Source organism: Podarcis liolepis (assembly GCF_965112155.1).
Source record: "Podarcis liolepis genome assembly, chromosome: 2".
Lineage (NCBI taxonomy): Eukaryota > Metazoa > Chordata > Lepidosauria > Squamata > Lacertidae > Podarcis > Podarcis liolepis.
Window position 1 is genome coordinate 55,591,003 of NC_139555.1, and position 24,440 is coordinate 55,615,442.

The 24,440-nt window shown below is 40.3% G+C and overlaps 1 protein-coding gene across 1 annotated transcript; it reads right to left on the minus strand.

The window, feature by feature from the left end:
• Positions 1 to 29: 29 nt before the first annotated feature.
• HSPA4 (heat shock protein family A (Hsp70) member 4) lies at positions 30 to 24,163 on the minus strand. The gene is made up of 19 exons (XM_083487853.1): positions 23,487 to 24,163; positions 16,580 to 16,637; positions 15,499 to 15,639; positions 15,132 to 15,254; positions 13,893 to 13,992; positions 12,903 to 13,036; positions 10,863 to 11,107; positions 9,243 to 9,319; positions 8,487 to 8,638; positions 7,847 to 7,953; positions 7,410 to 7,543; positions 6,816 to 6,997; positions 5,789 to 5,893; positions 5,322 to 5,474; positions 5,051 to 5,176; positions 4,624 to 4,731; positions 3,561 to 3,680; positions 3,026 to 3,187; positions 30 to 1,988 (listed from the first exon to the last, which is right to left on the minus strand). The coding sequence occupies exons 1-19, from the start codon at positions 23,591 to 23,593 to the stop codon at positions 1,782 to 1,784; spliced, it is 2,541 nt and encodes an 846-aa protein (XP_083343979.1). The 5' UTR covers positions 23,594 to 24,163; the 3' UTR covers positions 30 to 1,781.
• Between the last annotated feature and the right edge of the window lie 277 nt (positions 24,164 to 24,440).

Consider the following 24,440-nt stretch of genomic DNA (forward strand, 5'->3'; position numbering starts at 1 on the left):
ATGAAATAAAAGCTGACAAAACAATGGGGCATCATAGACCTAAAGCTTTTATTTCAGTAGAAGGGTTGCCCAGTCAATTACAGGCAGCAGTTGATGAACAGGTAGAAAAAAACAATAATATTTTGAGTTGTCATTTAGACTCAAGGTGATCTCTGGAGTCTTCTCTTAGCCCATAATCAATGATTTTTGTTTTAACTAAAAGTTGGATATTTCCAGAGGTAAAAAATGGACTTCTGCATGTTAAAGAACCACTTTGATACTAGCACACAATACTTTGCTGTAGCAGAGTACCAGTTTAGTCTAAACTAACGGAACCGATTGTTTGATCCATGTGTGATTTTAAGGTATGACTTAACTGATGAAAGAACGTTACTTTCTTAAAACAATCCACCTCAGTTGTGTGGTAGTGTTTTCTTGCTTTACAAGAAGCTATTTGCAAAAAGACTGGACTCAACTCATAGATTTCTTGAGATTAAAAAAAAGAGAGATTTGGCAATAGAGGGAGGCAAGCAGAAGCTGACATTTCTTCCCCTGCCTCCTGTTGCCAAAATTATCTCCCCCTCCTGGAGGACCAAAGGACCCTGCACCTGCTCACTTTTCTGCAATACCCCCTACACCACTTATCAGGATTCTCCGAACTTCAGGGGAACAGAAAAGTGGGCTTCCGCTCACCCCCTTTTGTTGGCAGATTTCTGAATCCAAGCTGTGTCTTTCACCAATAAATGGGTTTTAAAAAATCCAGTACAATCCAGTGCATTTATTTCTTGCAATGTGTATGGATGTATCCATTCCTATTTCAACACATACAAGTTTATATGACAATTATCAATACTAGAAGCAAAACAGCCAAAGTGTAGAGGAGCACATGAGAGAAACTGTCAGACTTCTTGTTTTGCCCAGAAGATAAAGCTAAGCACTTCCAAAATGAAGGAAGCAAATATCCTCTTCAGGGTTAACAATCAGAATTATCCAGAAGTGTGGACAGCAAGCAGTATCCTCTTTCCCCCCGCATAAGCAACTACTTCAACTAGAGACAGAAATTTATACAGCATTTCATATAGCTGGGGCGACTTTACCATGAGTATACATTTTTGCATATCTAATAGCAGGTTTAGGTATATATTTGCTACTCTGCATATCAGATAAACAATCTGATACAATGCCCAGGACATCAATAATGGAGTGCGGACATGAACTGGAAAAAACACTCCAGCCTTTTCAATTCTTTGAATTTAGCACAAACATGTAATCTGATCCATGGCGCCATATACCTCACATAACTTATCAATGGCACAATGTGAAATGAATTATACTTCCAGCTAGGAAACATGCCATTATTGTCTCTGTAATTGTAGACAGATCACAAACTTGTATTTTGCTATATTACTCTTGTGCAATAAAACCAGAACTGCAAACACTTCTGGAACTTGTCTATCAATACTTATAAATGCAGCTGCTGCAATTCACAATAGAAACCTAGTGGCAGATTAGAACAAAATTATCTTCCTGTTATCCTCACGCTTTTAAAATGATCACCTGTGACTGCAAATCTAAGTGGTTACTGGTGGGCTTTTAAAGTCATGGCAAAAGAAAGAACCTATCTGACCGTTTAATTAAGCTACCCAAGAGTCAATATGCTTTATACTGACCAATCTGATCTAAAAAGAGTTAGTGTGAGAAGCTGCAGCTCTCACTTGGCTCCCCGTTTATACTCAGAACATAATAAAGTTGACAAACTTAAAGCTTTATTGTAGTTTCTAATATAAACAAGGAACTGTGATTCAATCAATGTCCATTTCAGGAAGTTTCTTTTCTGTAGATGTTTGGGCTGTTGAATCAGTACTCTGTTCTGTAGTCTGTGACGCTCCGAAGCCATCCCCCTGGCCTTCTACTGGACCATTCTGTTCTGCTGGCTTTTGATCCTCTTTTGGAAGTTCCACCTTGGGTTTAGGTTTGTTGATTATAGGATTACACATACTGATCAGTTCCTAAAATGAAAGAACCAGAACACATCACACCAGGAAATTAAGTAAAGTTATGTTAAGGTTGCTCTCCAAAATGTAGCAGTAGCAGGACCATGGCTGGCAGCTAGATACCAACATTATCTTCCATAGCTTCTTTCTATAGTACCTGGGGAAAAACAGCCTGAAGTGGCTGGAAGGTTTTGCCAGCAAACTGCCGGTGACACCTAACAACTTTCCACAGCAATACATTTTGGGGTGGGGAGCGGGAAGGCAGGGAAACCTAGTTTTTGGAGGTCACAATTGGCAGCTGGTCACCACCAGCTTTGGGTGCCTCCTTTGGGGTGGGAGAAGTGTGAAGGAGCCATGTGGGTGAGTGGTTTCTTTTACAGATTATTAATTGTATGTCTGCAGAGATAGTTTTATTGTTTTTAGATCGTTATACTTTTTATTGCTTTTAGAGCTTGTGGTTTTGTGCTTTATTCCATTTTTGTCTTCTACACTGATAACTTCATGCTCTGAAGCAGTTTATGAATTTGTTAAATAATAACATAGTTGTGTGTTGGCTTGCTCCTAGGGGAGAAGCTGGAGCAGCTGTATGTTTGCAGTGGGCAGGATATGGATTAATATATTGTTCACCGCTTTGGAGGCCTTTGGGACAAAAAGTGGTCGATAAATGAACCATAACATAAGGTTAAGAAAACAGTTGAAAAAATATATGTGAATGGACCAACTGAATCAGAATGTACAATAATTTCTGCAACTCTCTGAGTTGTAGAAAATTCAAGAATATCAATATACTAATTAAAGGCACTGTGCAACACTAGTTTAACTCAATTTATGGGGAGTGACTGTAGCTCAGTGGTAAAAAACCTGCTTTGCATATCAAATGCCCCAGCTTCTCCAGGTAAAGTTGGGAAATACTGCTGTCCAAAATGCTTGAGAGAAACTGTGTACAGACAGTTCTGAGCTAAATGGGACCAATGATCTGATTTCATATAAGGCGGCAGCTCCCTAGGTTCGTAACTTCATCATTCCCCTGCAGTTTCAAAATTATTACTTACTTTTGTTTTTGCTTCAATTTCCTTAGCTGTGATAACAGGGTCCAAAGACAGGCTTCGCTTGTTCTGAAGATTGAGTTTGTTGTTCATCCATTCCATTGCATCATTTGCACTCTTCTCCACTTTGGCCACTTCTGCAGGATCTAAGTGGTCGTACTGTTCATCCTAAAATTTTAAGTAGTGAAATGTGACTTTGTAGAGTAATGCTATTCTACACTTCCTCCTTTTGGTAAATCATAAAAAAACTTTAGCCTCAGTCTGACAAAATAATCTGAATGAATGAATCCTGGTGGTCTACTAAACAAAGAGTACTATATCATGCTGTACTGATTAAAACATATCAAGTTAAGAGGGAGGATAAGCAGTAAAATCTGCTTGTTTGCTAGAGGAAGAGACTACAATTTCCAAGCATAGCCATCACCTGAAAATTTATCGTATACGGCCCTGAAAAGGAAAAAGGATTTCTGCCTTAAAGTTCACTACTGAAAATATTTAAGACAATTTTGAAATACTAACGTCATATAAAAGATAAAGATACCTTAGCTTTAAAAGCAAGAACAGCTTTCATGTAGAGTTGGATTTGTTTTCCAAGTTCTTCAAAGGCTTTTGGTCTTTCTTCAGATTCTTGAAATCGTACCTGAATAGGCTGTCCCACAGCCTGAAGAGAAGTTTACCAAGACAGTTATTGATCTGAACCACACTTGTAAGATGAGTTACACATGGACTGAAGACAGACACAGCATATTAATTTTAAAAGCAGCTTATGTCTTGACTGCAGAGAACTGTAGTAGCAACATAGAAAAAAAAGCTCAAAATATAATATCTTGTAAGGAAAGCTGGTGATTCAAGATGCTTGTTGTGATTGCTTTACAAGTGTATAATTTACATGTTAAAGTTAACAATTATACAGTAAGCCTGCAACTTACCCAGGGGTTATGTTCTACAGATTGTGCCTAAAGCAAAAATTGCATATAGACAAAACACATTGGGTTCAATTGTGGGTGGGATCGCTAATGTCATTTTCCCCAGAACTCCACTCACTGAATCCAACCTTGTGTCTTTCACCATGCACACAAAGCTGAATGCACACAAGTTAAATGTGTGCAAGTTGCAGGTTTACTGTATCAGACCCCTCAAGTGTCCCGATTTATTTGGCACATGACGGATTGGCAGAAGCCGCCCTGGCTTCTGTTCCCAATCCCAAGATGGGTGCTTGGATCTGGGTCGTATCAAGAGATGCAGTGCAGGCTGGGTGTGGCCTGCCGGAAGGTCGGCCAGGCCTGCACTGCTTCTGCCAACATGGCACAGGATGGGTGCTGTGGAGGATGATGACTGGAGAAAGGTAGGTGGAGTGGGAGCAGGCGAGGAAGGGGTACCCTGAACTGCCCTCCTAAAATGTTGGGAGGGATGCTGTATACAATCTGGCCAACCTGGATGAGCCTGTATAATCCTAGCACAGCTAGTTCACTCTCCACCCCAGCCGCCAGAATGTTTTCCCACGGTAATTACAATGCACAAGCAGCATTCATGTATTGCAGATAGACCCTTGTGTGTCAGGTTTCAGCTAAGTCAAGTTTGACAGTTTCTGAAGTCCCACTTACTTTCAATTCTGTCAATTTATCAATGTAAACCTGTTTTGACTGGTCTTCACCCTCTTCATATAGCCAGTTTTCTGTGTCTTCCAACTTGAGAGTGAAACTATTACGATCCTAGGAAAAAATTTAAATAAAGCAAATTGTGGGTACTTTTTTTTTTAACGAACAATGCATTTCAGCTTAACTAAAGTGACATGAATCTTCAGCTCACATGACATTCTGTATGTAGCAGGTAGGCATAACTTGGTGGAACCACCTCTTGGCCAAATTAGGACCTATGCTGGGGAAAACTAAGTCAATATGGCAGAGGTTGCCCATCAATGATTTATAGAGAAAGTTTTCTGATTAGTGGACTATGTAAGCCACCAATGCTGATACTGGATGAACAGGTCAGATCCTAACTTTCATGGCACTTGTTTTTAGAAGCACTTACCTCTTCACTAACAAATTTCTCATACACGCCACAGAGTTTGTCTCTCATTTCATAAACGTATTCCTCTACAGCATTCTTGGCATCATTCCGTTCCTTCTCCAGCTTATCTTGCATGATCATTTTGCCCTGTCAGAAACATACTTATTACATTTTCATTTCAATTTAAATAAGGTTACTTTGTGCCTTTGTGATTTATTACATGATCCCCTCACCTCAGCATCAACCACCAGTAATTTGTAAAAAACTTTTCTCCACTGACATTAGTGCTTACCTCATTCTCAATAAATAAGTTCAACATATCCTTTCCTATCTGCCACACCAACTGATTCTCAATAGGAAGGTCAACGGTCGTAGTCTTTACTTTAGCTTTTTTAGCCTGAGGAGGTTGATCTGTTTTCTTCTCTTTTGATCCAGTTTGAGTTGTCTGCATTAAAACAGAATTCAAAACATAAAAAGAAACCGTGACAAATCAATTGTGGCTTCTAGACATTTGTTTCAAGTTCTTTTTATTGAAGCTTTTTTATGTTGGGCACCAGCATTCTCACTAAGAACTCAACACTAAAACAAATCACTGTTATTCAAGTCCCTCTGGCTACCTGTGTCCTGTTAAGTATTTTTATAATTGAAGTAATATGTAAACAGAGAAAATGCCTGTTTAGTCTAGCATATGTTCTAACTTTCTCACAAAGATAGGGAGGCTATTGGTCAACACATTTCAGTTTAACACACAATTTTTACCTCCATTTCTTCAGCCTCAGTCTTGTTTTCAGCTTGTGCTTGTTGCTGGTGTTCCTCAGTCTTCTGTTGCTCCTTCTGTTGTTCTTCCTGGTCTACTTGCATCTTCTGAAATTAGTGAATAAAGCTTTGAATATAGATCAAGGAAACAGATCTTACTAAATGTGACTGACAGAAAGCCAACTGAATTTCTTTCATGTCCTTGTAGTACATTTCTTTCTACACTTCCACTACTAAAGGAAGGCAGAAAAGCTCTCCATTTCAGAGCAAAGGGAGGAACTCACTTCTCATACTGCAAAGGCTCTCTCACTTGTCAAAGTCCTCTCTCAGCAAATTCTCTAAGCGCGTTAAAGTTCAGAGACAGCACATACCCCTAACAGTAATGTTCAGCAAGAGCACAATACGTTTGACAATAACATATGTTCTTCTGGCTTTTAAAGACTATTTACAAGTAACTTGAGGGTTTGTTTTTTTTAAAAAAAAATGTACATCAGGGATGGGGAGAACATGGGCCTTTACTGGACTCCAATTCCCATCAGCGCCAACGGTTACGAGATGATTAGAGCTGCAGTCCAGCAACATCTGGAGGGCCACAGGTTCCTCATCCCTGTGGGTACATTCTAGTTTCCTATATATTTACCTAAATGTATTTATATTGTTGGGACAGCTGCATAGTCTATTTCACTGAACATGTGAAGACGCAGTCAAAGTTAATTGTCAGCAACTTCAGCGTTCCTTGTTAAAGGAATGTTTCAAATCCTGTGTTTGCAAAGTTCATTATTCTGGACAACCCGTATCAGTGGTAAGAGACAGTGGTACCTCCAGATGCGGACAGGATCCTTTCTGGAGCTCTGGTTGGATCCCGAGGTTTCCGCAACGGGAGGGACTGCTTCTGCGCGTGCGGCAAAAACCTGGGGTTGCCGCTTACGTATCCCAAAGTTTATGTAAGCGGAGGGATACATAAGCGGAGGTACGACTGTACTGCTAAAAGCTAGGCTAACAAGGGCATATGACAATGAACAGAAGTTACCTCTTCCTCTTTTGCATGCTGATCTGTTTCCATAGGCTCTTCACTTTCTTCGGATTTATGAACTTCTACAAGTGATGCACTTGAAACACTGAAAATGCCATGGATGTTTACTCGGACTTTAACTTTAACTTTTGAACTGGTTCCATCCTTCTGGGGAATTACCTTCTGAACTAAAAATTGAGCTAAACAGGAAAATAAGACAGTAACTTTATTATAAGCAAATTCAGTAATTTTAAGGTGGTTCTTAACAGCAAGCATGTGGTTCTATTTTAATAGTAGCAAAACATTTTGTGATTTGAGTGAGAAGCTTGATTTTGGCATGCACTCAACACCTACCCATCCCCAACAGAGTACAAAACTGGTTCCAAAACTCATCTTTACATAGCTTTTACCTTTCCATTTAGTAGGCATCTTTACACCAAATTAATATTTACATTAGTTCCCCGTTTTTACACATTCAAAACCTAAGCACAATGGAAGCTGCAGTAATATTAAAAGAATCTCACCAACAGAATTAATTAGAGGGAAACTGGCAATTAGGTTCTCACTCCAGTGATATTACAAAGTCAACATTACTTTCTTATGCATACATACCTATGGCAGGATTTGGGTAAGGCAATTCCTTAGGACAACTATAGTAAGCTTCCAGCGTGAAAGGTTCTTTTCTGTAGAATGTCAGGACCTTGGAAAATGGTGCAGCATGATTCTTTGGGAAGACTTCACAATCACTATAGGAAGGGAGGTTATTTTGAGTGTACATCTTTATATAATCTATTTAAGAACATGCTATCCTGCCATTTCAGACAGGGGCAGTTATGTTTAGTGGACCCAGAAAACGTATGTGTTATATCCTACAACAATCATAGCAATTTATAATAAATTTATTGCATGTTTCATTATAAGCCAAACAACTGAGATTGAAGTTTTTGTATTCAAATATTCCATATGCACATCTACATAATATAGTATAAAATAAGGTATGACAGTAGTAGCTAGTCTTTCAGAAGCACTTTAAAGTGTTAAATATTTACCTTAGTCCTTCTTCTGCTGGGGAATTCCATTTCAAAGATATAGGATATGGCACTAAATCTGTGATAGAAAACTCTCTCACTTTAAAAGCTGGGGATAGAATAGCACACTGCAAAGGGGGAAAAAACATTAAAATAAGTTGTGCAATATTAAAGCACAGGTCAGCTGTAATATAAAAGCACTGATGGTTTATTAACCCCCCCCCCAATATAATTTGATTTGACAATGTCTATCTGCTATTGTGGTTCAGTGGACCTCTTTAAGCTAGGATTTCAAAATAACTTTCAAGTAGATTCTATTTGTATTGCATTCCCAAAAACGTAGTCTAACTGTTGAGATACATTGGATTTTAAGAAAATCCAAAAAAGTTGCCTGATTTCAGCTGCAAAACAGCATGTAGTGTCCTGAGCAGCACATCCTTTAAAAACAAACCACACGCACAACACAACACAACACAACACACTTGATGAGGTAGGAAATAAATGTATTACCTTTCAATTAAATGAATATTTCTTCCAACATTAATTATTATTACTATTATTATTTATATACCGCCCTATACCCAGAGGTCTCAACATTCAAGAAACTAGGATCAAATCAACACTGAATAAAGGTCTACAATATTCCAACAGTTGCTCCTACCTGCAGGGCAGCGCCTCGGGTGACAGCTTCATCAGCATTCAGAGTTGTACTGACCTCTTTACCAAAAAATTTACTGACACGCTCTTTTATAGCAGGTATTCTTGTAGACCCTCCTACTATTTCTACTGCATAGATATCCTCCTTCTTTAACTCTGTAAAGAGAAAAGACACTTGAGACATTCAAAGTCTGAACTCATTTGAGCTGGAATAATCTGACCAGATGAAATGTGAGTTACAAGTGCATTTTGGAATTGCAGCTATACTTGATACACACAAATCAAGTTAACTTTACTTTACTGTCTCTCCAGAGAAAATAGGTTCCCTAGTGGAAGATGAACACCTCTGAAACATCCCAGCTGGATCCACTCATTAGCACCAAGAAAGTCTCTGTTCACATACTGTAAACTGGGCAGCAGTTGCCAATGAAAGTGGACTTCATGGCTAAGAGAGTTATTGTTCCAACAGTTCAGAGGAAGAACAATTGGTCTATATTAAGTTTAACTCTTGTTCTAACATAAAAGAATCTTATAAACAACAAAAAAACTTAATATATGTATTATTAGTTTTCTAAAATGAGTTAACCACAACATTACCTTGAGGATACAAAGCCAGCCTAGCAAAAAGCTAACAAGACATCTAAAACAAAGATTACTCCTTTTATTATAGAACACTCAATGTACCAATCCTCCATATATTATACTACTTTGTGTAATCCTTTCCTGTTTATTTTAATCTTTGAGCTAAAGTGGCACTTACTAGCTTGCTCCAAAACACTGCGAAGTGGTGGTTCAACTCTAGCCAAGAGGTCATCACACATCTCTAAGAATTTGCTCCTGTGGGTGAGTTAAAATATGAAAATATACTTTAAAACAAAGCAGAAAATAAAATATAGTTGTTTCCTGCAGCCTCTTAAATCCTGCCTCTCCAAAATTTACAAAGTTGCACTTAAAGGGGTACAGACACCACGTGTATTTAGAAGTAGCAGCAATGTTAAGAATTTTACAGTTATTGGTGATTGATTACTGTACTGGCCCGAATATAAGCTGTGCCTTTAAAATTGGAGGGGAGAAAAGAAAAATAAACCCCAAATATAAGCCAGTCCCCTCGCTGCTCCTGGCTGCATTGGCGGGGGGGGGGGGGGAGTCACGCTCCTGGTTGCGTACTGCAAAGTTGCAAATATAAGCTGCACTTTAACTTCTCATGGTCGGAATTTGGGGGGAAAGTGCGGCTTATATTTGAGACTGTATGGTATGTCATATTCAAGTACACCCACTTACTGAAATCAATTATCTTAATTGATGGGCGGGGTACAAATAATAAATTATTATGATATTATTATTATTAAGTTACTTAAATCTATTGATTCCAATAACACTCTTTCTTACTATTACTAGCATTGGATATTATCCTATATTTATTTTTATTGTACAGGATTCTACTAAATTGTAACACTACAAATATATAATTCACTATATATATATATATATATATATATATATATATATATATATATATACACACACACACACACACACACACATATATATATATATATACACATATACATATATACATACACACACCCACACACCCCTTAAATCAATTTATACTAATTAATCATTTAGCTCCAAACTAACTCTTCTGCTTAAGATTATCACCTAAATAATGGAAGCAAATTGTCAAAAGGTCCAAGTGTATATCACAGGTTCATGTGTGAGATTCATCAGTTCCTCCCCCAAAAGTGTCTATCACTGGCCACAACCACGAAATGTGGTTCATATCTCCCTTTGGTGATCCACACCTTTAACATTTATCATCATACCCAGCATATACTTTACAGAAATTTTTGTGGTGTTAAGCTCGTTTTACACAGATTTTCTTTCATATTTGCACTTGTTAGTCAATTATAAATTTTGTTATTCTTGAAAAAAAATTCTATCTAAGTCTGCATTCAGCAACCACCTCCTCTTTTGAGATTATTACTACTTCACCTATTCCAGGCTTCAGCTCCAGTTCTAGTAAAGGGTTAGAGAGCTGCATCCAACATATTCGACCATGATGAAAACAGGTTGTGGCAAACATTCCTCTTTCTATTATCTTAAATCTGTAATATGGAATGAGTTTCTATTGCTTTAGGTAATCTAAGCACTGAATTAGTGATATCCCCAAGTACATTGTGGGTCGGGGGGGGGGAATCACATCTTGCTATATGTAAATAAATAAATACTAATACTAATACTAATAATAATAATAATGTATTTATACCCTGCCCATCTGGCTAGTAGCAATTTCATTGGTTTAGCTATGAAAGACATTCAGAGACATTCAGAATTCATATGATTAAAAAAATGAATACACTGAATTAAAATAAGTTACCTGTTCATAGTTCCAGAGACATCAATATCGTTCATGAAGCATTCTATGTTCAGTGGCAGATCAGAAGCATTTGCACTCATCAACTTTTTCAGTTTCTCACATTCCTGAGATAATCTCAACAGTGCACGAATTTTGGACTTTATGTCTAGTTTATATTTTTTCCCAAATTCTTCACAAAAATAATTTACTAATACTTCATCAAATTTCCTGCCACCAAGTACTGTGTCAAATGCTGTTGCAAGAACCTTTACAAGAGAAGGCATAAAGTATCTCAGTTAAATACAATTACTTTTCAATATTCTAAATCACTAATGATTTGATTAGCTCAAACTGGCATTTCACTCAAATCAGTGCCTGGTTTAGAAATTATCACAATGATTGTTATTGCTTATTGTAACACAGAACGTTGTACACAGTTATACAACATCCCTACTATTTACAGAGCACTAACAGGACGCTCAGGTGTGAGAGAAAATTACCAGCACGTTGAAAGCTTTACACCAGCCTATCCACTTCCATGTCGTCTGTGTCAGCATGCAACCTGGCCAACCACAAAGTCATATTCAGCCAAGTCAACCCACTCACACAAGGACTTCCAATTTCACAGTGGAATTTCCCCTCCCTCTCCTCCCCACCAAATCTGGTTCAGTTAGTTGGGGGAACCCCCAGAACAGATTTTGAGGGCACGGGGGGAGAAGTGATGAAGAAGTTTCGTTGTGCAAGTGGAAGTCCTTGTTCAAAAATGATGGCTTCACTGCATACAACTCTAAGTTGCCATTCATACATTTAATGTGGCTACCATTATTTCATAGAACCTCTTCAGGGAAGGCATCCAAGTTTCACCCAGTCTCAGAGACCTTTCAAAACCAACATTCTTTGAAATGATAGCTAAACTAAATGTGTGAGTCACTGAAGGCACAGAAGTTAGGCATCCAATCAGCTGTTATTTTTTTTATGGGTGAACCCCTGAAGGAATATATAGCCTTCTATATATGAACCACTACTGAGTTGTTCTGACAAGGCAATGAAGCAGTTGCCTACACATTGTTGTGTGCAAAGTGTGTTACATATTTTTTGATGAATTTTTTTTTGGAATAAGAATATGACAGGTTTGAACAGCAATGGGACATTACATATTTGTTATTTATCCACCACTTCTCAGGTGACCCCCACAAATAGTTTAGATCAGTGCTTTTCAACCAGTGTGCCGTGGCACCCTGGGGTGCTTTGAATGATGGTCGGGGTGCTGAGGGAAGACGCCAGAAGGGAAGGTGTTTGAAAAAGGGGTGAGAAGCTTCCAGCTCTGCAAGCAAGGGGTGACATAACTGGGCTCCTGAGCCCCACAGGGGTGCCACAGAAACAATGTAGTTGGTCAAGGGAGCTGTGGACTCAAAAAGGTTGAAAACCGCTGGATTACAATATGGTTATTGAGTAGTGCTCTGTAATAACTGCGGGCAGGGAGAAGAAAGTTTAGCTTGAACACCAGCTGCTGAACCCTCTCTCACTGCCGCTTTTAAGAGGAGTACTTTATGACTGCCTGTGCAAACAGTGCATTTCTGACACTGGAGTCAATCCAGACATCTTTACAAGAAAGATGAGATACCGTAAGAGGCGCAGTGAAAAAACTGGACTGACTTCATCTGTGGAGAATGCATTATCTACCAAAAAAACCCACAAAAAAACTTAACACCTTTCATGAGTTTTCTTTTAAGCAGAATACATGCCACTGCTGGAGACCATATGTTTCTGAATCCCAGTTGTTGGAAACTGCAGGAGGGGAAAGTGCTGTTGTGCTTTCCATAGGTATCTGCTTGAACACTATGAGAAAAAGATACTGGACTAGATGGAATACTGGCCTGATCCATCACACCTTTGTGTTCTTTTGCAGAAGTGATGACAGAGCAGCAACTACTAGAACATTACATGTATTTAATGACCCAGTTTGTTATCTTGACATAGCAATGCTTCTTGACTCTAACATTTTGTATACCAGAAAATCAATATATTCCATTATTAAAATAAGTGCATAGCTTTACTTACCTTTAATTTTCCCTTGTTGAATGCACATACTGAAACTTGATATGCTGAATGGCCTATGTCAACAAACACGACGTTTCTTGGCTTCTCTTCTAATGAAGGCAGATCTTGTTTATAGATCCCATATGCCAGAGCAACTAGAGAGAGTTCAGTTCACTATGAGTGAAATACATTTTCATTCCTAGCTAGATACATTATTTTTAAACAAAATGATTTTTCCCAATTATGTAGCTGCAACAATAAAATAAAACTTTATATGGCTGCAAATTATTAGAAAGCTAAGCTATCAAAGCACAAATGCTATAGTGTATAACAGAGGTGGAGAACCCGTGGCCCTCCAGATACTGTTGTGCTATAACTCCCATAAACCCCAGCAAGTATGGTCAATCGTCATGGATGATGGGGAGTTGTAGTCCAGAAACATCTGGAGGGAAACAGGTTCCCCATCCTTACCCTATAAACTCATTAGATGCTTCCATAAAGATTTCCTTGGGATTCTGGATGCTTCTTTATTTTTATCAAACAAGTCTTAATATTAATTGCTTTGCAAAGTTCCAAATAAAACTACAAAACAGAAGCATTTGTTTTCCTCAAACCTTTTAATCTAAGCATGTCTTACATGCTTCTGGCATCCAGAGAACAAGTTCACATACGAATGCTCACCTTGCATTGACTGTCATCAAGTGATGACCATGTATGAATAAGCCATCAAAGTTTTATTACCAGACAGAACTTTCATTTCACCCAGTGCCAACTCAAAGCCCTTCTACAGAAATAGCCATAAAAAGTCGAGTAAGCAAGTGATGTCCATTCATGTGTGAGCCAGCCCCAAGACAAAAATTAAAGTTTTCAGCCAGTGTCTGGAAATGATTTCACCCTTCAACACCAACAATAAAGCAGGTGAACCCTTCAAACCTAATACAAAAGAACCTGAATGATTTAAGCTTTATGGGAACAGCCATCACACTGTATTTATTACAATTAAGTAGTCACCTGCTGTAGTTTCATTAATTAATCGCAAGCAGTTGAGTCCAGCAATTTGTGTAGCATCCATCACAGATCTCCGCTCTGCATCTGTATAGAAACAAGGAACCTAAAAGAGAGACAAAAGCATATTTTTACAGAAACTAATTTTCCAAAACAAAGTCCAACAAAAAGTTTTTCAAATTCTGGGGTACATATTTTTAAACTAAACTGCAGTTTACAGTAACAGTAACACATTATAATGTGTTTGTGGGAGGGGGTTATTGGTTTCTTTGTTTTATTCTGTATTTTCTGTTCCGTTTGTATTTTTATGTTATGAACTGTCCTGTGATCTTCAGATGAAGAACAGTATACAAATTTAATAAATAATAATACTTTTTCATTAGTAAAACACTGGTCATCTCTTTGAACATTAACATACCAATTCTTAACTTTAAAAAACCCCAAACAAACCCACTTCTTTACTACAGGGTGAAATCACACAGGCTGGTTTCCAGAATAATATTGATGGAAGCTGCAATATTAAGCAGAGGTTCACAGAGTTTGGCAGCTCTTGGAAGCCAAACATTTGGACAAGGACCCTCCTTCCATGTAAGTTTTGTACTTGACTACATGCTGCACTTCTGAAATTCCAAACTTAAACGTGGGGTATGTGAATTCCATAGCATAACATCCCCCTTCCAGCTCTAAATTAGAAAATTAAAGGCTAGCTTTGGCTCTGCCCTTGCTGGGAGCTCCTAACACCAGAAAAGCAGAGAGCCTGCAGACCTCCACATAGCTTTGAAAGTACAAAATGCATTTTTATTCCTTTGCCTTTCCCAGAAGCTCCAGCTGCAATTCAACTGCCCCTGCCATATCTGCAGACCAATTGTAAACTTGTAAATGGCATCTCTCCTTCCCCTACTATTACTATTACGTAATGAAGGTGAGTCATCTTGTCCAACATTGATGACCGTCTCAGATGAACTCTTATCAATAATGTTAGACGAGATGTGATAACTTAAACAATGGTTTGCTAGATCAAATATTTGCCTAATTGTACTCTTAAGTAGCACAAAGAAATCTGGTTGCAACTTAGAGAAAACTAAAGATTCCTAAAATAACAGGAATTAAAATCTAGTCAGGAGATTTTCATGTTAACCAAATTCAGAGGGACAAAGTGCCCATTCAATTTGATTGAAATTCCATTATACTCTTTCCATTTACAAAAGATCCATACAGAAACTAAGGCAAATATTGTCTACTTACAGATACAACACAGTCAACTACAGGTTTCTTAAGCGCGTTCTCTGCAGTTTCTTTTAGTTTAGTAAGCAGCATTCCTGTCATCTGCTCTATGGTGAAATTTCGTTCTTCTTCCATATACATAACCTTAGTGGAAATATAAAACAAAGCAAACACATTTTAATGTTGCAACATTCAAGAAAGCCCTAAGCATTTCTAGTGTTGATCAGAATAACATCTAAAGGAAGTAAACCACATCCATATCTGTTTTTCGATATTTTCCAAAAGGATTCTACTGTTTTTACTTCTATCAAACATCACCACGTGGAGGGGGCACTATAATGTGCATATTTGTACGTGTGTTTGAATGCACACATACATACCAACTCACCTTGATGCCAGCTGAGTGTGAGGGAAGCTGGACAAGTTCATAAGCAAGCTTTGCTTTTTCATCTTGAACAAAGGGATCCGAAAATGCACGGCCATGAAATCTTTTAAAACCTTGTACAGTATTCTTTGCATTTGAAATTACCTATAAAAAAACCCCAAAAAAGTTTAGTTTCATCTTGTAACATAGAAGATTTCTAATACTTCCTGATGAATCATACTTTATAGCTAATTTGTTCTTCCATGTTATATATAAAGCAACAAGTGCATTGGGGGGGGGGAGAGATAAGCAATCACAAAAGCAATCAGAAGCCAGCAATAACCATTTGAAAATCTACTGGAAGTGGCATATAAAAGATACTACCATTACACATTCATAGCTGTCAACGTTTCCCTTTTTTAAAGGGAAATTCCCTTATTCTGAATAGGATTCCTCGCAAGAAAAGGGAAAAGTTGACAGCTGTGCATATTCCTGATAATTCTATTAACATGCTCCTCAGGAAATTCACATTTACAATTAGCTTTCTAACAGTAAAATAATGAGATTTATTCTATTTGAATTCTCTAGTACAGTTTGATTAGAGAACTGGGCACTATGCTCCAGCACTGGTGAGCACAGAGATCTCATTCTCCTGCTTTAGCTCAGAAAGCAGGCCAAATCATCTGCCAAAAGTTAGTGCCACAACTAGTGTTTCTCAGTGGGGAAAGGGCTCAATAACTCCTTAAGCTCGAGAGCAACTCTGGCCCCTAGCACTGCCCGAACAAGAGCAGGCACATTCTTTAATTTATCTTGTAAAACAGTCTTCACCCACCTGGTGTCCTCCAGGTATTTTAGGCCCCAACTTTCCATCAGCCCCAGCCAGTTTATCATGATATGCAACACAGGTATATAGTACAGAGTGCATACAGCATACACACACATTAAAAAGTCAAATCAATGCAGCCAGCAGAAAATATTTAATAAAACTGCATTATGAAATTCTGCTTTCAGTATTTTTGTGGGGGGGGGGTTTACTACTATCCTAGTTATTATATTGGTGTTTCTATTAATTGTTGCCAAATACAAAAAAAAAAAAAATCCTTACTTGGCTTTTAGCTGCAGCTCCAATTGAACGATTCTTGGGTCCAAAGGAGATACATGACCTACAAAGAGAAGAACATGTTCAGTTATAAGACACAGGTTGAAATCAATTTATCCTGATGTGAAAACATTATAATCAAAGGGATCCATTTTACAAATATCTGCTTTAATACTAGATCTTTTGTAAGAGGTTTTCTATCAGCTAGGTAAAGTTAAAATTGCCACCAATAGATCACTTCTATGGAATACAGCCACTAATAATATTTTTATTGATTATACCCTACCCATCTGGCTGGGTTTCCTCAGCCACCCTGGGCAGCTCACAGCATATTTCGAAACATACTACAACATCAAAATAAAAACCCGATACAGGGCTGCCTTCAGATGTCTTCTAAAAATCAGATAGTTGTTTATTTCCTTGACATCTACTTGTTATGAATGCCTTTATTCTGAATTAAAATATTAACACAATCCACCCACAACTTTCTTCTAAGCTGTTATTGTCTCCTTTATCTCAGGGATTAACTTTTACTGCTAAAGCAAGCATATTATAACGATTATTCATTGCATCATCAGTTTGGATCCTAAGTTCCCCTTCTGTCTGCGCAAGGGTGGATTCCCCCACACCATTCCCAAGGGTTACCCAAAAATCTATTCCTGAAGATTGGGGGAGTGCTGAAGTAACAGGGACAGAAAAGCCCCATCTGGTGAAGCCAAGTTAATATCAGCACTACTGATTCCTGTGTAGAAAGATGTTGCTTCATTTGACTATTTCAAAAATTGAAATCACAAGAATACTGAAAAATAACTTTGCAAAATAGCAAGACTGTGCTGCCTGTTGTTTCTAAACTATCAAGTACACAGATTAATGGCCCTCTAAAATATATCAATCAGACTAAGGCAATAAAACCTTATTTTACACATATGCTTGATACTGGCACATGTTCGATGCTACAGAAGTAGTAAATCCACTCACCCCTCCTTAAACTAGATACAGATTTATTATAATACAAATATTCAAAATAAAGGACATTTATTTATATCGTTCAATTGAGTGATTCCCAGGGTGCAACACTTTTCATGGGTAAACATTTAGGCCAATATCTGCATATTCTTGAACAATGATACCATACTTATTTATATTGCTTTTTATGCTATTTTAGTGATTGGCTCTTAAAGTCAAAATCAAGTTAGTTAGGTCCACTGAATTGGGGATTCACTTCATGGGAAATGAATATCAAGCCATTACAAGGACATGTACAGTAATTATACAGGTAATACAAAACAGAATATGGCAGTGGATGTGTCAGGCAAGGACATGTTAACAGGACTGAGATTCTGTTAAGGATACCACCTATGCTGCTGCATAAGAGTCTCCCTGGCCAAGCCTTGGGGGCTTTTGGCCTTGGGGGACTTCAACATACATGCCAAGGCCACTATATCTGGAGTGGCTTGGGATTTCATGGGCCTGTCCCAAATTATATCTGGCTTAATGCATACAGCAGGACACACAAATCCAGTGTTCTGTACTAGATCAGTAGGAGGTGGGCTGTGGGTGGAAGAGCTGACAATAACTCAGTTGTCATGGATAAATCACTATCTGATGAGATTAGATTTTATGTCCCCTTTGAACTAACCTATGCACAACTGTCAGGGTGTTTTGTCATCAGTTTTAATGACAACCATGCAACTTATTGCTATGAATACACCTCACTTGCCAGAACTGCCCCCGTGTTCCAGGCAAACAAAGCACTTTTTATTTATAACTTGCATGACTCAATAATTGTTAAAAAAAACCTTTAGATGTAAAACAGAAGGTCTGTTCTGTAAACATGCATTTTGAGCCCGTGCAATTTTTTTCTGGTATTGATGACATTACTTTAGTTAATATGTTTCTAACCATTTTTACTTCATCACTATATATTTACTAACATATTCAAAATGTATACTTTTCCTGTACATGGCAAGTTTTACAAACTAATGCTAGTATTTACAAAAGAGATGAGTTCCTCTACCAACCTGTTTCTCAGGGTAAACCTACAATGTCAGACTAACAGCAAAGGCCATGATGACATTAAACATGCACCAGTCTTGCATCTGGACAGGTTGAGTAAAGGTTCCTTCTAGACAAATATAGACGACACCCCACTTAGTGGAGGTTATATTCCAGGCCCCCAAACACATGTGTGGGGAGCACCCTCTAAACACCCTTTAAAAACCCTACCTCTCTTCAATCCATACCAAAAATACAGTGGTGCCTCTTTTCGTCTTGCGATGTTTTTCGTCTTGCGAAGCACGGTCTGTCGCAACTGCGCCTCTTCAAGCGGCTTTAAAAAAAAAGCGCAAGACGTTTTCGTCTTGGGAAGCAAGCCCATAGGGAAATTTGTCTAGCGAAGCAACGCAAAAACGGAAAACCCTTTCGTCTAGCGAGTTTTTCGTCTTGTGAGGCATTCGTCTTGCGGGGCACCACTGTACTGTATCCAAAAATATCCACAATGGAATTGAAGCTCTGGGGCCAGCGGGAGGCCATGCTGCTGCACGACCCCACACATCAGCAGTTAGGAGGGGAGGCTGGGCAGTGTAAACAAAGCCCCACTGTGCCTCCTTTTGGGGGCTTCCTCTGTCCTCACTGATTTCTTCTTTGGGCTCCGGGAAGGGTTCTCCTCATGCACCATGAGAACTCTCCAGCTCTCTTCCACCATTTTAAGGTTTGAATCAAATCATTTAATTATTTCCTGGCACTGCACATACAGTCGTGCACAAATCAGAAAGCCCATAAAAAACAGCATTTTTTTACTAGCCTACTAAGGGTCTAGTAACACCCAACAACAGCCCTAATTGCAGAGACCACCATGCAAACTGTGGTCAGAGGGTATGATGTGGACACAATGAGATACATCCAAACCCCTTTAAGCAGTGTACTGAGACGGATACAGTATCTCACAAAAGGAGATCCTAGAATAAAATTGTGCCTAAACACAAATTAGCTCTTGAAAATAGCGCCGTAGTGCCATCATTTTGGTAACAGCAATTCCAGGCAGACAGCAATCTCCATCTTGGTAGCAAACTCAAATAAACTATGCAACATTAGCAGTGCCCTCAAGTGCACTATAAAAGGCAATAAAAACAGAAACCATAAAAAGCACTGACATCACCCAGAAACTAAGGTGACACTATATTGCTCTCAACTGTTCATAAATCACAACTTATCAGATGTTAACATTTCTTCCCTACTTTAAGAATAGTTTGTTTCAAGCAAATTGCACTTGGATTGTCTTTCTCCTTGTTTTGCTTGAAATTTAGGCCATTCCTCACCACAATTTAAGTGTTAGGAATTCAAAAGATTACCAGAAAGTGCAAATTTAATTGCAAAAACCAGTTTTAGAAATGCTTAATAGCAACTTGTATTTATTTTGTATGCCACCCTCAGAATACATATCAGACACTGAATGATAGTATAAAAGTCTCAGAAATAAGTAAATGAATACAAGACTTTTAAAGTTCTTAGGTTCCTTGATACATCATTTCCATTACAATGAGACCAACAAACTGAAGCTCAATCCCAGTAAGACTGAGGCACTGTTAGCAGGTGGTTCCCTAGACCAGATGGATTTGAGGTCACCTGCTCTTGATGGGGTTACGCCCCCTCTGAAGGAGTGGGTACGTAGCTTGGGGTACTCCTGGATCCTTTGCTGTCACTTGAGGCTCAGGTGCAGCGTTAAAAACTCAGATATAGATATAGATATAAAAGCTAGGGGCTGAATGGCTCCTTAAACCAAGTTACAGTTGCCAAAATGGAATGTCTAGTTGCCATTTGGGGGCATTTTCAAATGATGGACTGATTGATTATCAGTTAAACATCTGGCTAGTTGAGATGACAACCTTGAGCTAGGTTAAGAACTTTGAAAACTTGAAGAAAAGTCACTTTATCCAGGGACAGTACACATAAATATTGGCTTATTCCTACCTCTTTTTCTTAATGATGACACTGACCATTTATAATGTATGAATGTTCTTCACAACTGTGAGCAGGGTAGTGGGGTGGGGTAAGTGAAGACAAGCTACAAAAATTACTGTACCTATAATGTTGTTCACTACTCCCTCTCAGGCTGCACAGAAAAAGCATTTTGGTTCCTGAAATTTATTATGATTGTACAGATAACTATAACTGATAGAATTTTACAGGATGTGGTATGAGTGTGTGAAAACTGTCAAGTTCCAATGATCCCTAGGCATGCACCTCCAGATGGTGGAGATGTCAGGTCAGGTGCCATCGTAGCACCCAGGCATCTTCACTTGGTAGCAAGTGGCCGAGAGCTACCTGGCTAATTTCAAACACTGGCTGACACACGTAGTGACTCGGAACATAATCCCCGCGCCAACAGGGAGTTGCCTGTATACCTGTTCCTAGTTCACTAAGTACTGTAAGTTAAGACAATCTATTTGACATTCTGAAAGTTTAGTTTCCATGTACAACTGGCCTCCCATGGGATAAAAAAACCATTCTTTAGCAAGTTCTAAAACGTTGGTACCAAGAGCTGATGTGAGTCACGGTCACAATTTCAAAATTCACCTCAGTTGCAGGCTTACTAGGTAGGCAAGTCAATTCTCACTAACTCACTCACAAATAATATCTGCAATATAGGGTTAATACTGACCTGTTTAAAAACATAAAAACAAAACAAACCAGCAACCAGTGTTAGAAACTGAGATATGAAAGCTAAATGGCAACTTAACCTAGGTTATGGGTGCCACAACAGAATGTCTAGGGGCACTTTTTATATAACAAGAATACAAAGCTAATAATGAATGAACTGCAACTAAAATCTTATATTCATTTTTCACATGGTCTAGTCCTCATCTGAAGACTGCAAAAACCAAAACCATACTTCCCCTGCCTACCTCCCTAATATTCTTATGAGGGCCCCTTCTCTAGTCCTCAGAGAGTAGCTGGAAGTGGGGAGGCAGAAAAAGGTCCTTCTTTTGTTCCAGCAGTGGCAGTTTTAATCTGAAATCTTAGGCGCAGTACTGCACCCAGAGCTCAGAAACTTCTCACATTAATGAAATTCCTTGTCGCAAAATGCACCTAGAACAATGGGCATTTCGAATGCTGCCAGCAACGCCTTCCCCATCACACCTTTAAAAGGATATAGGATGTCAGCAAAAGGCCTGGTTGAAGAAGAATGTTCTTGCCTGGCACCTAAAGTTGTATAATGAAGGCACCAGGAGAACTTCCCCTGGCAGAGCATTCCTCAAAAGGGGAGCCCAATGGACTTCTCATGGGGGAGGCAAACGAAGAATGCCTCAGATGACCACTGGATCCAGACCCATTCATATGGGGAGAGGCAGTCTTTGAGGTATTGTTGTACTGAGCCATTTATGGTTCTATAGGTCAAAACCAGCATTTTGAATTGGGCCCAGAAACTCACTGGCAGCCAGTAAAGTCAGGGCATGATTGGTGTAATATGCTCAAACTGTCTTGCCCCGGTGAACAACCTGGTTACTGAATTCTGCATCAATTTATATCTTACCCTTCCTCCCAAAGGAACACAGGCATTCTTGACCAGTGGCGTAGCGTGGGTTGTCAGCACCCGGGGCAAGGCAAGTGATTTGCGCCCCCTAACCCGTGGATTTGCGCCCCCTAACCCTAACCCCCAGATGTTGCGCCCGGTGCGGCCGGGCCCCCTGCACCCCCCACGCTACGCCACTGTTCTTGACCATGGTTGGTGGTGAGATATCAAAGCTCACCAGACAATAAAAAGAAAGGTAGCCATACTGGTCGATTAAAATACCATAATGGGACACGCCTTTATTGGGACCACTCTGAAAATCAAGCTTGCCACAACTATGTGACACTTTGGTGAGTTTTCAATAAAAAAGCACAATACAAATGTCATACTGTGTGTGGTGCATAAGAAAACTATCCCAAAAATACAACAAGAGAAGGCAACCAAACAAGCAAACTCAGAATTCATACCAGCTGAGAAGTGCTGGCTTCAACAACATTTGCAATTTTATTTCCCAATAATGCATGTGTTTTGCTGCCTCACCTTTTTACGGAGAGCTTTACTTGTGGTTTTTAACACAAGCCTCTCAGCTCTTCACCCAAATACATAGGCAGAAATTTTTACTTCTCCTGTCACAGCTGACACCAGAAGGACCCACAAATCAGCACCATGCAGAGATATACATACCATTTGAGAAAGCCATCCTTATGGGGTAAATTTACAAATCCGAAAGAAGGTCAATTATCAATTATCACAGATGGTTTCAGGCATTTAAAGCAGACACACAAGAATAGCAAAGGACAGTATGGGAGCAACACAGAACTATATTCTCGAAACAAACAACGAATGACGCTTCCACATGGGCTGCATTTTGCAACCCCACGAACGCAGAGCACGAGATCCTCCCGGTTGGCCCCCTCTGCGCAAAGCGGTAGCGCAGCTTCCCCCGGCTGGTCGCCTCCAACCATTAATGCACCATCTTTCCCCCGAGCGCACGCACGTGGGGAAGGAGAGGGGTGGGGAAGAGAAAGGCACTTCCTCCTCTTCCTCCTCGGCGCAGGGGCTCGTCTTACTCATAGATTAAACCTTCAGCCTCCGCTTTCTTCCCTTTTTTCTTTGAGGGGGAAAAAAGGTGTCGCAAAGACCCTGTGCAAAGACTCTCCCACCTCAACAAAGGAGGGCGGGGAGGGGAAGGCAAGGGGGAATCTGGATGAGAGCCGGCCCTTTAGGCCCCGCATACTTGGCTCCTTGGGATGATCCGGCGTGACAAGTTAGCCGCAACTGCGCTGCTTCCCTCCCCGGAGCCTCTCCCCCCCCCCCGCCCCCAGGAAGCCCGTCTCCCCATTCGTCGTCGTCGTCCGTCCCCCCGACACTCGCCCGCCCTCCCTGCCCGCCGTTACTCACGGGGTGCAGCGGTCGCTGTACTCGTTGGCGATGGTCTCGATGCCTCCCGCTCGGGCCACGGCCACATAGCAGCTCTGGAAGCCCACGTCGATGCCCACCACCGACATGCTGAGCCTGAGGGGGGCGAAGGCGGCGAAGGCGGCGGCGGAGACGGAGCAAGGCGGCCTGAGGGGCCCCCGAGGGAAGGGAGGAAGCTCGCCGCGAGGGCCGGCTAGGCAGGCCAGGGACAGGGGCAGGTCCCGTCTTCCTCCTCCGCCTCTCGGTTCGCTTCACAGAGCGGCCGCTCGGGCAGTTTTAAATGAGTGGCGGCGGCAGCGGCGCGCGCGGCTGTGGCTGCCTCCTCGCGAGGAGGGGGAAGGGAGGGCAGGAGGGCGGGCGCTACAAGAGGCAGCCGGGGAGAGAAAGAGAGAGAGAGATCTCGAAAGATCCTGTCCCGTCCAGAGGAAGGGGAGGCGGGAAAGCGTCTCGCGAGATTCCCATTTCTTCGGGTTCCCGCGGTGCGCGCGCAGTCCTGCTCTCACACGCAACGCACGCACGTACGTGGTCTATAAGCTCTGTGGCTCCGCCCCCCTAGCGGCTGCTGTGGGAGGGAGCCAGGATAAGGCAGGCGGGAGGGGGTGGGACACTCCGAAAGCCCCCTCCCCCAAGCAGCTCTTGCGCACGCTCCGATCGTCACTGGCTGCGCGGGGTGGGGCGCGCCGGGACACCGTAGCTCAGTGGTGGGGGCTTGGGGTTTGTATGCAAAAGGTTCGTGTGCGCCGAGTTCGATCCCTGGTGTCGCCTCTGCCTGAAACCAGAGGAGTTCAGTGTAGACAGGACTGAACTTGATGGACCCAGTGGTCTTTCTAACTCAATACATGGCAGCTTATTAGTCGGTATTTTATTTTATTTATGTAATTTGTTAGTCGTGTTATCTTGCCCAGGGCAACCCAAGGCAATTTACAACCAACCAAT